The 14,237-nt window shown below is 42.3% G+C and overlaps 1 protein-coding gene across 1 annotated transcript; it reads right to left on the reverse strand.

Annotated features, from left to right (window-relative positions):
* Positions 1 to 3,430: 3,430 nt before the first annotated feature.
* Positions 3,431 to 4,852, reverse strand: LOC107300365 (D(1) dopamine receptor-like). Its single transcript, XM_015829699.1, has one exon. The coding sequence runs from the start codon at positions 4,850 to 4,852 to the stop codon at positions 3,431 to 3,433; it is 1,422 nt and encodes a 473-aa protein (XP_015685185.1).
* Between the last annotated feature and the right edge of the window lie 9,385 nt (positions 4,853 to 14,237).

A 14,237-nucleotide genomic window follows, 5' to 3' on the forward strand; every position in this document is an offset into this window, starting at 1 on the left:
TGATCTAAGACTGTCAGAAAGTTTATATATTCTGCACCTTGCAGTTTGTTTGTTTTGTTGCCAAAGCTCTTTGGCTCAGCAAAGAGAGCCAATTTCAATACTTTGAATAGTGTTTGAACGCTACATGCGATCATACATGAAAGATCGTTCTTCCTATTATTGTTATTGCCAGTGACAAGTAAAAGTGGATTGTATCCTACAGAGGTGTGTGAAAAGTATTAGTGTGTTCCCCTGTACTCCAATTTTCATTGCAGTCTACTTGCCTGTTGAAGGAAAAGTCTTCATCTTGGTTCAGTCCAAGCTGGGAATAAACAAGATGGCGACTGCTTTAGAAAGAAGCTTGCAGTTTATTGAAGAGGAGAGCCAGACAGAAAGATGGTTCTGGCTGGAAAGAGGAAAAAAGGGCCGAGCACATGTAGGGAGTGGGTTTTTATACCCTCTGGAGCCTTTTGTTTGGAGTTGCTTCCTGTTCCTGTTTTGAGGCTTTGTATTTCCTGTGTCATGTATTTTGACCTGTGTCCCTTTGGCATCTGTGAGTTAATCCTATTATGTTCTGTCTTAGAGTTTGGGCGGGGTATGTAGATTTTAGGTGATTTGTCTTCCTAAGCTTCTAGCTCCTGCATCTGCATTTCTATAGAGCCGGTTTCTGCTTGGAGGAGGGAGACCTGGGGCTATTAGGAAAAACTGGGCATGAGTTTCTGCTTCTTTAAGATCCTTGAGGAAATATGTTGTCCTGCCCTTTTAACATTTCCTTCTCTGGGGGACTGACTTCCCACAACCCAAAAAGTGTTTTAGTTTGGTACAGAAACTCTGAGCTATGGATAATCAAGTTTATTCTTTAATGAATATTCTGGAGCCACGGTGCAGATTCCAAGTGAAATCTCTCTTTGCTCAAGTAAATTGTTTGGGCTGCCATTGTAGCTGACACAAGCCCTTCTTCCTTCAGCAACTAATTTCCATTTAAATCAGGGATTTAATTGGTTTGTCTCAGACAAGATCCCCCTTGCAGTGAATAGCTTCACCTTACTTGAAGAGTGTCTATGCGGGATTTGGACATACAGAGGGCAAAGGGGCCTTTCTGCATTGAACAATTTATGAACTGTGAAATGATACAAGGGTGCCTAACAGGTGTGACCTGATAACAATCCTAATTCATCTTCTCCTATGGGAAGATGGGCAAGGCAGTTTCTAAAGGAACAAACATCATTCAAGTTCCCATTTAGAAGGTCAAGACTGGTGGCCAAAAGATTTAATATTTGAAAGAATTCACAGTAGGATGCATATGTGTGCATACAACAGGTGTATGTGCCATATGTGTATATGTATATATGTGTATGTTTTAGAAAATATGTGCATAGCTGTATGTTTGTACAATATGCATATATATATATATATGTGTGTGTGTGTACATAAAATCTGTATATATCAATGGATTTATTTATTTATTAAATATATTTGCCACCCATCTGACAGTTCAGGTGACTTTGAGTGATTTACATCAATATAGTAAGGACTGGGACAATGACAAGCCCCTTATCTTTCTTACTATAGAAAATTGCATCTCCAATCAGATTTTTGGATGGTTTTCTTATTGTTTTAGTCAATTTTAGTATGCTTTTAATTCCTCTTGTGACTGCTTTTATTGTTTTCTTTTAGGAGTTGCCTTGAACAGCCTATGCAGATTGAAAGACGGGGTTATATACATGCAATTAACTAACAGCAGTGATGCTGATTTCAAGAATTCCAGAAATTAGACCAGGGATCAATCAAGCAACCTCAAGGTAACCTCAGTTAGCTCAATTAACTAAATCAATCAATCAATCAATAATTTAAATAATAAATAATATGGCAGGTCCTCGGGAAGGATTCGATAGGCAGACAAAAATGTCAAATCCAGTCTGAACATCTGGCTGACTTTTGTGACGAACCAAAATAAATTAATTATATCCATTCATGAGATAACCTCAGTTACCTTCAGCAACTAAGTAGATTAGATCTGTCACAATCATGCAGCAGCAAAACCCTGGGACAATCTCTTCAGAGGGCCATAAAAATGCTTCAGCTTCCCACCGCAGCCATGCCATAATCTGACTATGATTAAGGGACCTTTTGTCATCCCCATTCTGCAGTAATTACCCAATTCCTATTGTTTTGTCTCCTTTTGTTGAAGATTGCTAAAAGAAGAAAGTTGAAAGTGAACTTTTGGTTTTACAAATGATGTTTGGCAACGGCGGAATGTCAAGAAAATGGAGATCTGTCAATTTCACCTTGGGCATAGGACTCTTGACTCCTGAAATACCTTTGCTCTGTTTAAAAATGGTAGCACAATTTTCTCTTTGACGTCACACTGAATATGGAAAACAGTCAGCTGTCCTCCTTTCCTCTTTTCTGTCTCTTTCCTGTTGCCACTCTAAATTTAGCAGACAGGATGAGAATACATAAAGAGGAAATAATTAAAAGTTGCAAATAGGAAAAGCTAGGTAAAAAGGCATTGTGATTGAAATAAGGTACAGAGGTGTTATTAACAGCCAATCCAAATCAAATGTTCAATCAAAGAACATTAAAAGCTAACTATTTATTCTGTCATAAAAGTTTCTGGAAAATAATTCATCACATGCACGATGTAGCCCTGTGGTCCATGAAACTTCATGTCATACTATCTTAAGATACCACAAGAAACATTTTTACATTTTTACTACAACAGACAAACACAATTATTCCTCCAGAAATACTTTCTAATAAGATACATCGATACTTGTTTTCGATGAGATAGACCAGGGGTAGGCAACCTTGGCCCCTTCATGACTCGTGGACTTCAACTCCCAGAATTCCTGAGCCAGCATGAGGGAAACTTTGGCCCCTTCATGACGCGTGGACTTCAATTCCCAGAATTCCTGAGCCAGCATGAGGGAAACTTTGGCCCCTTCATGACTCGTGGACTTCAACTCCCAGAATCCCTGAGCCGGCATGGCTCAGCCTGGAAACCGCTCCCTTTCCCCTCAGCATGGCTGGCTCAGGAATTCTGGGAGTTGAAGTCCACCAGTCATAAAAGAGCCAAGGTTGTCTACCTCTGGCCTAGGCCTAGGCCGCTTTTTGACTCGTGGACTTCAACTCCCAGAATTCCTGAGCCAGCATGGGGAAAACTTTGCCCCCCTCATGACTCGTGGACTTCAACTCCCAGAATTCCTGAGCCAGCATGAGGGAAACTTTGGCCCCTTCATGACTCATGGACTTCAACTCCCAGAATTCCTGAGCCAGCATGGCTCAGCTTGGAAACCTCTCCCTTTCCCCTCAGCATGGCTGGCTCAGGAATTCTGGGAGTTGAAGTCCAAGAGTCATAAAAGAGCCAAGGTTGCCTACCCCTGAGATAGACATACAAAATGATTTAATTAGGCCCGATCCCTTTTCCTTCACGTGCATCCACCAAGTTTCATCTAACCCAAGGGAAAGATTCACTGCTTCCGTCTCCCTCTGCGTGATCATCCTTGGTTCTCTCTTCATCCATCACACTGGTGGCAAAGGGAGTGATCTTCTCCAGTGAGAGATCTGTTTCATACTCCACATGAATAATAGCCGACAAAGCAGTTGCATTGTTACCATGAGATGATTGGGGGACCTTGTCAAAGACGAGCTCATCCTCCTCCCCTGGAAGAGTTATAGCATGAGGGAGAAAGTGTGGGTAACTTAAGGTCCCGAGTTCTTTCTGGCAGGTGGTGTCGTGGTGGTAGGAAACCAACTCGTTGCTGAAGTTTACTGTCTCCACGGCAGTGCTGGGACATAATCGGCCACAGCCCAGGATGGCTGCAAAAGCCTTCCGGAAGTCCGCATTGAAGGCGTAGATGATGGGATTGAGAGAGGAGTTGGCCCAGCCAAACCAGACAAAGATGTCGAAAACTGTATCACTCACGCAGGGGAGCTTCCCCAGCTTATGAAGGCTGGGGTCGCAGAACGGCACAATGCAGTTGAGCACAAAGAAAGGAAGCCAGCAGAAGACAAAAACTCCCATTATGACAGACAGAGTCTTCAGGACCTTGGTTTCTTTCCTGAAGGAGTTCTTCAAGGAGACCTCATGAGAACACTCACTGCTTTGGCAACTCTGGGCATGCTCCACAGCCCTCTCTAGAGAAGAGATTCTCCGTATCTGTCTCTGAGCAATGCGGAAAATCCGGGTATATGTCACGATCATGATGGCGACGGGAATGTAGAAACTGATGAATGAGGAGGAGATAGCATAGGTTCTGTTGAGGCTCGAGTCACAGTTTCCCTCGAGCATCCAGGTGATGTTGGAGCCTGGTTCCTCACCCGGAAGGAGCTTCCTGGCTTTGTGCCATCTCAGATGGACAGGTATGAATGAGATCAGAACGGAGAGCATCCAGGCCACCCCAATCATGACAGAAGCTACCCGCTGGGTCATCTTCCGCTCGTAGCAGAAGGGGCTGGAAATGGCCCAGTAGCGGTCCATGCTGATGATGCACAAGTTGAGGATGGATGCTGTGGAGCACATGATATCAAAAGCCACCCAAATGTCACAGAAAGCCCCAAAGGGCCAGAAACCAGCCACTTCGACCGCTGCTTTCCATGGCATCACCAGCACAGCCACAAAGAGATCCGAAACAGCCAAGGAGATGACGAAGAAGTTGGTCACCTTGGAGCGTAGATGTCTAAATTTGATCACCGCCATGCACACAAGTGTGTTGCCCAGCAAGGTGAAGAGGATGAGAAGCACTAACGAGGCAGCCATCACCACACGCAAGGACGTTTTTGTATTCTCCACTTGGCTTTTCTTCATGAACCTATCATTAGTCGTGGCAGATGCTCCATCTCTTCCTCCTGACAAGCCGGGTCCATCCATGTCTACCTGTGAGCCTTCTGTGCCCAGGAATGCGGTGTGTAGCCATCAACTACATCTTTGCTCCTCCGACAGTCACCACGAAGCCCAGCTTCTCCACTTGCGTTTCAGAAACAATCACCCCACCCCACTCCCAAACTTTCCAGGCGCGCAGGCACCACTTGAGCTAAAAGAAGCAGCGTCCAACATTTTGCTCCTTTTCAGGACTCCAGCAATGAGCCAGACATTCCCTCCTCCACCGCCTTCTGCTTCCCTAGGCTGCCACGCTCAGCCAGCCAGCCAGCTCTCACCTTCTATACTTTTGGCAGAGAGGATTCGTAGTTGCAACGGCTGCTTCGCTCTCTGCTTCCCACCTTCCCCACAGGGCTTATCACTTTTGTCTCTGGCTGGGAAGAGTTTAGCTAGAGCGTAGTCCGTTTTTGTGCTGGTAAAGATGGGATGGGGTAGGGTAAGACCTGGAGACGCAGAGAGAGGTTGAGACCCCCTTTTCCCCCCCTTCTTTTGCTGCTGCTGCTGCTAGAAGCTCTTTCTGCATTTGAGCTCAACTGCTGTTGCTGTGCTCCTGCTGGTCACCACATGCCCAGACCTCTGTTCAGGTGAGAACCCCTTTGTTATCTCTGTGTACCTCTTTCTTCACAATGATCAGGGACCTGAGACGAGGTATCTTCCGCAGAACCCAAGGACTCTCCCCAAAATAAAAAAAAAAAGCAAACCAAGAGTGGAAAAGCAAGCAATTAGAGGGATTCTAAGGATTCAGAACCTTGGATTTCACACGAAGGCAGCAAATTCTTTCGGAAAAATATCCTCTCTTTGAAGCAGAGCAGAAAGCTACCGAATGTGGGAGTCAGAAACTGCAGGAGGGCTTTGACCCAAACTATTGTTTTTGTTATGTTATGTTTGCCGAAGAAATCAATCATCTCCCTGAGCACCAGCTCATTTTCAAATGCTCCTTTCGAAACAGTCATTTGAGTTGAAGGAGGAGTTCTTTGATTTTACAGTCAGGGAAATGTATATTTTCCCTTTAATTGGGAAAAAGCATCTAGTCCAACAGCCAGCCAATGGATGAAATCAGGGATCAAATTTCTCTATTTACTCTCTGCTAAAAAATAAAATAAAAAAATCTTCCCTGCCTTTCAATCCAGTCTGTTTTACTCTCAAGTAGCTTTACTTTAACATTTAATCAAGGCACCCACTTTTTATAAGGCAAGACTGCTCTCATGTCACCCTTAATCCTTCTCTTCCTCAGATTGAATATACCTCGTTCCCTTAGCCGTTCTTCATATGTTTTAGTCTCCAGACCCCTTTATCATCTCAGTTGCTCTTCTCTGCAACTCTTTCTAAGGTCTCAACATCTTTTTTTGTTATCAGGGTGACCAGGACTGGATACAGTATTGCAAATGTGCTCTCACCACTATACTATGAAGAAAGAAACATATCAGAGATTTGACACTAAGTACTTCCTCCAGTTCACGCCAAAGCTGATATTTTTTGCTAAACCCATTCTCCATCTGTTCCTTCCAGGCAGACCAACCTTTAGGACAGTGGTTCTCAACCTGTGGGTCGGGACCCCATTTGGGGTCGATCGACCATTTCACGGGGGTCGCCAAGCAAGGCTGTCCGCAATTTTTTTTGTCTGCCATTTTTTTTGTCCGCCATTTTTCCCCCTTTTCCGGTGGGTGCCTTACCTCCCTTGGGCTGGGCCAGCTGGTGGTCGGCCTGCTCCGTCTCTGCCGCTTGCCAGCTACGCCTCGGCCGGCGCAGGGGGCGGAACCACGCATGCGTGGCGCTTCCGGGCAGGAAAGTCCTCGACTTACGACCGGCTGGGTAGTCCTCGACTTACGACCGGTTTAGTCCTTGACGTACGACCAGTTTAGTCCTCGACTTACGACCAGTTGGGGTCGCGGCATTAAAAAGGTTGAGAACCACTGCTTTAGGACCAGAGTAACAATTTAAAATGGGTGCAATTCCATATACATCGGCAGTGATAAAACAGGAAAAATACTGTTTTAAAAATAACTCTATTCGGGCAGTTGCCCCACAGAATCCGGGCATTTCCTACTTGATGGGCATTGCACTTTTGAGTTTCGCTGGTACTGGCGACAGGGAACTTAGGTGACTACAAAATGATGCTTTGGTACTGTGCCATCAAGTCTGCCAGCATGTCTAAAACAAGCCTATCTACCTCAATTCAAGTGCATGTACCTTTTCAAGTTAATGGCCCGTGTTTGCTAGTAATTTCAGTTGCAGTCCTGCAAGACTACAGCGTTGCTTGCCCTCCTCTAACTGGGGTTTTAATTGCAGGAAACAGCAGGTGAAAAAGTGAGCTTTTCAAAACATTTTTTTCCACTGGGATACCCCTTTCTCCGTGGTTGCTTGGCTGATCTACCTTCTGCCAAATTGCCCTTTGCGATGAATGATGCATTTTTAAGGCATTGGTTACTTTCAGTGCTCTTTGTAGCCCGAGACTGCACAAATGTCAAACCTCACCAGACATTTTAACTTTGTCGCTTTTCCTCCTGAGCAAAACAGGGATGAAGTCTGTAATACAGGATGGATGAAAAAAGGATACTGAGTAAATCGAACATAACACGGTTGGAGCACGATAGTTTAGTTCTTTCTTAAATCCACATTATGTAAGCATTTGTCCTGGTTGACTTGACCAACTATCTCTTAATGATGTTTTCATAGATGGCAAAAACCTATTTAACATTTATTTAAAATAATTTTGAGATTCTGGTGCATCGTTAGTCCTGAGTAATTCAGAAGCACCAGAAGAGTTACATATAAATTTCACATCAAGAAATAAAATTTGACTAAGAAAAATGTCACGTTTTGTTTTTTGATTGACTTCAAAAAGAATTTTCAGAATCTGTAACGCCTGGTTGGCTCTAACTATGCAATCAATATAATTGCCCTACCAAGGTTACGCTCCAAGAATAATAATCCTTAGGTGGGCATCTCCTTTCAAAACTTCCTGCCAGTGAAAAATAGCAAAATACAAAAAGGATTGCTCTGAAACAGTTCTTGCTGATGATCTTGGTAATTGCAGGGAGCTTTTAAATAAAGAATATTAAATAATGGTACCTCTTAACTATGGCCTAAAATGACACAGACTATTTTCCCACTTTATTGTATTGTCTACTTAGACCATCTCCAAGTTTCGTGTAATCACAGCTATTAGTTTTGATGCAAAGACCAATAATATAGGACAGCCTCAGATGCCCCCTATTCAGAACCACCAGAAGAAAGTCAGCAGGCAGCAAGCACGGGGCCTTTCCTAAAAACTTTCAGTGGAGCATTGTAAAATATTTTGATTAAAGGCCCGTCTCCCAAAGGCACTGTTTCCAAAAGGCTGCTGAGCTTTGGTCTCAGATGAGAAGCAAAACATTTTCAAAGCGGGGGGGGGAAACAAGAAAGTCCAGTTGCCTTTTGGAAAAAGCACCTTTGGGAAAAACCATGACCTGGATGATTGAGAAACGGCATAGAAGCTAAAGGCTAATGTTACACGATCAAGCAACTTTTAAGAATTTAATTGGAAGTGTGCAAAAAGCATAACCTTCAGGGGCGATGAGATCCATGTTCAAGGAGTTGCAAAACTCTACACATCCCTGTCACCCAGCCTTCTTCCTGATCTGGGGCTTTCTACCACCCACAGTACTATCTTGATCTCCCTCCATCCCTTCTTTTCTATGTATTCTCATTCTCTCTCTCCTTTCTAGCCAGTATTCTACCTCCATTGCCCGTCTGCATCTCACTCTGCTTTTCTACTTGGCGTTTCAGATCAAAAAGCTTTCAGAAGTTTAATTTGTTCCTGCGCTTGTTGTGAAATCCAACCAAATTTATCTTTGCTCTTCTTTTGTTCTTTATAAGCAGTGGCATACTCTAACTCCGTGATGGCGAACCTATGGCACGCGTGCCACACGTGGCACACAGAGCCCTCTCTGTGGGCACGCGCGCCGTCGCCCCAGTCCTAGGCCTTCAGCCAGGTTTTATAAAACCTTTTCGCTTTAAGCCTCCGCCGCCATGTGCAAAAAAAAAAAAAAAAAAGATTCAATCAATCAATCAATCAATTTCAACTTCTCATGGGAAAAAAAAGATCTCACAAAAGTTGGAATTGATTGATTAAACTTTTTAGTCCCACCCAGTCTGCCGTTACCACCACAGCCACGCCCACCCAATGGGCCACACGCACCCAATTGGCCACACCCACCTAGTGGGCCACGCCCACCCGGCGCCCGATGATACATAAGTGGGTTTTGGGTTGCAGTTTGGGCACTCGGTCTCTAAAAGGTTCGCCATCACTGCTCTAACTTATCACCGACTAATACTGAAGCTGGCATGCTATAAAAGCATAATGTCTTATAAGTATATACACAGTTTGCCCCTTGATCACTTCTGGTCAAACAGTTCTTTTTAAGTACTTTTTAAATATCAGGATACTTTGCTAAAGAAAGCATCTTTGGCGCAAAGCCAACAAGGATTTAGAAACCATGCCTCTGCCCAATTGCTGCCAAGATGAGGGAAAGCTGTAATTTTTCTCTAGCTGTAGCTTTGTTTAAGTCTTCTAGGACAGCAATGTACACTTTTTACAACAAACAAGAAAAGACCGCAATCACTTCCTAGATTGTATTTCACTCAAACCCCAATTACTAGCTCTTCTCAGGAACATTTGTCGAAATCAGCACGAGGTTTAAATGACCAAATCAATAAGCAGATTAAAATTAATGACTAAAGCAATACTTGTAATTGCTTTGGACAAGAGGGCTTAACCTGAATGAATAGCTTTATTACTGAATTTGGATCTGGGGGAGGGGGGTAAAGTTAAGACACAGTGAAAGAGAAGGGTGCAGATCCCTGCTTAAAAATGGAGTCTATCAAACATTCCTTCAGCCATTGACTCTCTCTGAAACCCACTTAGCTTCTTGAGGTTGTTTTGCATGTTAAAATGAGACACGGTAAAATCTCCATCACGTTGCACTTTGAGTGACGTCACAGATCCATCTATGCAGTTTTCTTGTAGTAATATGGAAATGGTTTGCCCTCTACAAGTATATTTTCTATTTTTTCACAATCTAGCATGCGGTCATGAGATTTTAGTGGTCTCCCATCTAGTTAATAATCTGCTAAGTTTTTCAAGATCAGCCATGTTGGTTAGGCGCTAGTAATATTAAAACATTCATTTACATGCTAATTTCCTATTGGAGATGAGGAAAACTGAATTGGGAGAATGGCTTAGTCAGAAGGTCCATCTATATTATTTCAAATTGTATAGCCACTCATCTCACAATTATGAGTCTGTGTCACACGTGGGGTTAAAATCAAACAAAACCCCCCCACAGTATTTAAAGGTATTAATGGCAGCTAAAGAAAAACCCAACATCCATTATATAAAAGAAAAACAGACCAATAGGCACACCTAATTTCCAAATCCCACGTCCAAGGGTATATCCAAGGATTTCCAAAATCCTAGCAGATCAGGATTCATGAATTTCAGAGGGCTTAGGGTTCCAAAAGGCAGATGCCACCCAAAATATTTTGGAAAAGGGGCTGGAAAAACACTTGAAGAGGTGACCTCTATAAATAATTGCTGAAGAACTTACAAAGGGAACTGGAATTTTAGTGCAGTGAAAGAACCCAATAATAGCAGCCTTAGCCTTATCTATTTTGGACACAGTGATCTGGACGAAGCAATACTAGAAAAGAATGATCTGCTCTAAAACCAAGGAACTGGAGGCTTAAGAAATTGAAGGAAATGAAATTCATCTGTCCTCAGACTACCTTTCCTACCTGAAAATGCTGAGTCCCAATGCTAATATCACTGCGGATTTAAAAAATAATTTAGATCTTAGGGCAGGACAAGAAACAATGGTTGGAAATTAATCAGAGAGAAGCCACCTGGAATTAAGGGGAAACTTCCTGACACTGAGGACAATTAACCAGTGGAACAGAAGTTGCCTTCAGAAATCGTGGGCGCTCCATCACTGGAGGTTTTTAAGAAGAGACTGGACAGTCACTTGTTTGAGATGGTATAGGTTCTCCTGCTTGAGCGGGGGGTTGGACTAGAAGACCTCCAAGGTCCCTTCCTATTCTATTCTATTCTATTCTATTCTATTCTATTCTATTCTTCTCCTTCTCCTTCTATTCTTCCTCCAATATGTTAACCACAAGCCAGAATTGCTCCCTGCTCAGAAAGAAAACTATCTCGGAGAGGTGTTCATTATGGAACTTCATATTTTATATTTTGGCATTAGAAAAATTAAGCCAATATATGAAAGTTCTTAATTCATATGGTTCAAGAACCTCAAGCACCCGAAGAGGACAAAATGCTGCAGACCCCGAGCAAACCCTTTCAACCAGCTTGCTTTGCCACGCTTTGTCCATTACCCCCTTGTACCTTTTATTCCACCAGCACAACTGTCTCTTAGGCAAATATTTTTAATTCCCAATTCCCCAAAACATGCCCATTAATTCCCAGGAAAATAAGAATGTTTGCTCTCATTTAAAGCACCAAGTTAGAATCATTTTGGTACAAATTCAGGGGAAGGAGGAAAAAGCATTAGACATTTGGGTGCTGGTGGCAATATATGTACCCAATGTGACATAAACACCCTTATTTTTTCCCCTGGCATTCAACCATCACTAGCACAACATTTAAACTTTAATCTCTTCTGCTCTCCCTTCTAAAAAAAAAAAAAACACATTCTCTAGATTAATTGCCCTCTTTTAGTAACTAGAACTTGATAATTTCTTTTCCTTCATTCATCTTGATTACATTCGCATTTAGGTGTGAAAATTACAAACCACTTCAGCAAGGAACAAATTGTTCAGCGTTAACTACTGAATGCCTCTTCCAGTCTTTCTGACGTAGCAGCAAATATTGTAGATCCAAACACAACAGAGACTGACATAATAAGACCTCCTTGTCTCTTACACAGATGATTAAGAGAAACGGGGGACCCTCTCCTGCAAGTTGCATTGAACATTATTGTTCCCCAAAACCTAGAGTTTGAAGCTAGAGAGAGAAAATAACCTTTTGTCCCTTTGTAGATTTTATATACACAAGAAAAACAGAGCTGCTTATTACAAATGTTAACTCTTGAGTGTAAATAAATCCCTTGGGAGTCAGCAGTATAGGTAGTCCTCAACTTACAACAGTTTGTTTAGTGACCATTCAAAGTTACGACTTAAAAAAAAGTGACTTTTGACCATTGTTCATACTTAACGACCATTGTGGCAATCCCCATGGTCACGTGATCGAAATTAAGATGCTTGGCAACTGACTTGTATTTATGACGGTTGCAGTGTCCCAGGGTCATATGATCCCCTTTTGCGACCTCAATGGCGAAGCCAGATTCTCTTAACCACCATGGTGCTAATTTAACTGCAGTGATTCACTTAACAACTTCACTTCAGCAAAATGGGGCACAACTCACTTAACAAATGTTTCACTTAGCAACTGAGGATTACGTGTATAAGTAGCTAATAGAAAGAACAAATTCAGCTTCCTCGTAAAGCTGGTTTTTTTAACCGTTGGCTCCTAAATCTGTATAGTTTAAAAGCATGTCAGCATATACAGACTCAAAGGAAGGAATTGTCTGCGCTTGCTCTCCCCGTGACCCGTGACTTATTTTTTGAAATATAAAATGTGAATGGGGTGCAGCGTTAACTATTTTGCCAACATCAAAGAACAGATAATCCAGCACTGATAACTACTTTTACAGAAAAAAAACAAACCAGCAACTGTTTAATTTGCACTGGGATGAGAACAGGGATATAATTGGATTCCTACATGCAGCATCATATGTGGGGAATGTGCGCATAGTTAATCTCAGAGGAAGTATAGAAACAAGCGCAGAAAGCAAAGAATCAAAACTGATTTTGCTCGGCGAGTAGCGAATGAGCAATGAAGCCTATTACGCTGCTGTGCTCAAACTCAGTGGAATGAGGGCCCTCTGGTGTGGAGGTGCAGTGGGGAGATCAAATAGCTTGCCAATGCTATTGCTCAAACGAGACAAAACATAAGAAGGAATTCTAATCAGAGCCACAGAGAATGAGATGCTTTTACAAAGCGAGCGAACCTTTGGAAGTGAACACAGTTCCTGTATGCAGATTATTAAATAGGCCTTGTTTAAAACTTTGCTTGAGGTCCAGCAGGAATTCTCACTCAGAAAAACAAAAGATGAAGGAGAAACAATGAGTCAGTTGAATATTGTTATCTGGAATGATAAGAGCACTAAACTCCACAAGTCTTTTCACTCCTTTATTATTTCACTGTTTAGAAAAAAAATAATAATAATAAAGAAGCGGGAGGGACGTTTCCCCTTTCTCTCCTTTCTAAACCAATCAAGCACAATGCCCTTAAAGTAACTTAAGCACAATTCTTGAATTTTGTTTAAACAAGTGGCATATGATTCACCGGCTTGCGGGGGAAAAAAACACAACCATGTTTTGTAGAGAACTTACAGGGCATGCCCTGACACGGAATTAACAATTTCCCTTTTTCCAATTTTAGCAGATGTCTTCCTTGACAAAATGCCTCCTATCGCCACAGTCTAAATGAAAGCTAGTTTCACAGAACAAAAGCATAAAGTCGTTCTCAAAAGAGCTTATGAACAGCAAAAAATTGTTCATCTCTTTCCCTTCCTCCCAATTTGTTCATCTCTCCTCCCCCCCTCCCAATTATTCCAGCAGGTCCCGATGCACAAGTCAATAACCAGCTTTTCTTCAGTTTCTGCAGCCGGTTTCTACGTTGTCATTAAACAACAAAAAATAAACAGCTGCCCTGATGTATACAGAGGGAGTTTCTCAGGATGTCTTCTGAAAAAGAGAGAAGACCATTGCCAGCCGTCTCTGACAGGTGTAAATGTGATTTGATTCAGTAGCGCTTCCATCATTTTAAATTAGTGTCTTGAGATGTCAGGAAATGGTGATACAGGATTCTCCACCATTACTATTAATGGCGCTGAGACAGTGATCCAAATCGCTGCCATTGTTTAAACGTTATTCCAGCACACGTGACTGAGGAACCTCTTATGCTGCCAACCCCAACCCTCTGTGTATTTCTGATTTAAGAGAATAGCTTAAATCTCCTACTTGCAGCAAAGAGAATTCTTCCTATAACAAGAAGGCAATGTGAAGAATGGCTCTCCTTGCCGATAACCTGGAAATGTTTTAAACATCAAAGCATCATCTTCAAGCAGCAAAAACAAAAATAACAGCCTCGTGTTGAAAAGCTTTGCAAATTCTTTAAGGCAATGTCAGTTTTGACGTAAAAGACATGTATAAGGTGAATTTTGTGTCGACAGATGCTTCCTACTTGTGTAACAAAACAAAACAAAACCACACCCCTATAAAACCTTGACCTAAGTTCTCCACAACCGTGCAAATA

Source organism: Protobothrops mucrosquamatus, unplaced genomic scaffold (assembly GCF_001527695.2).
Source record: "Protobothrops mucrosquamatus isolate PMUCROS unplaced genomic scaffold, P.Mucros_1.0 scaffold6798, whole genome shotgun sequence".
Taxonomy (NCBI): domain Eukaryota; kingdom Metazoa; phylum Chordata; class Lepidosauria; order Squamata; family Viperidae; genus Protobothrops; species Protobothrops mucrosquamatus.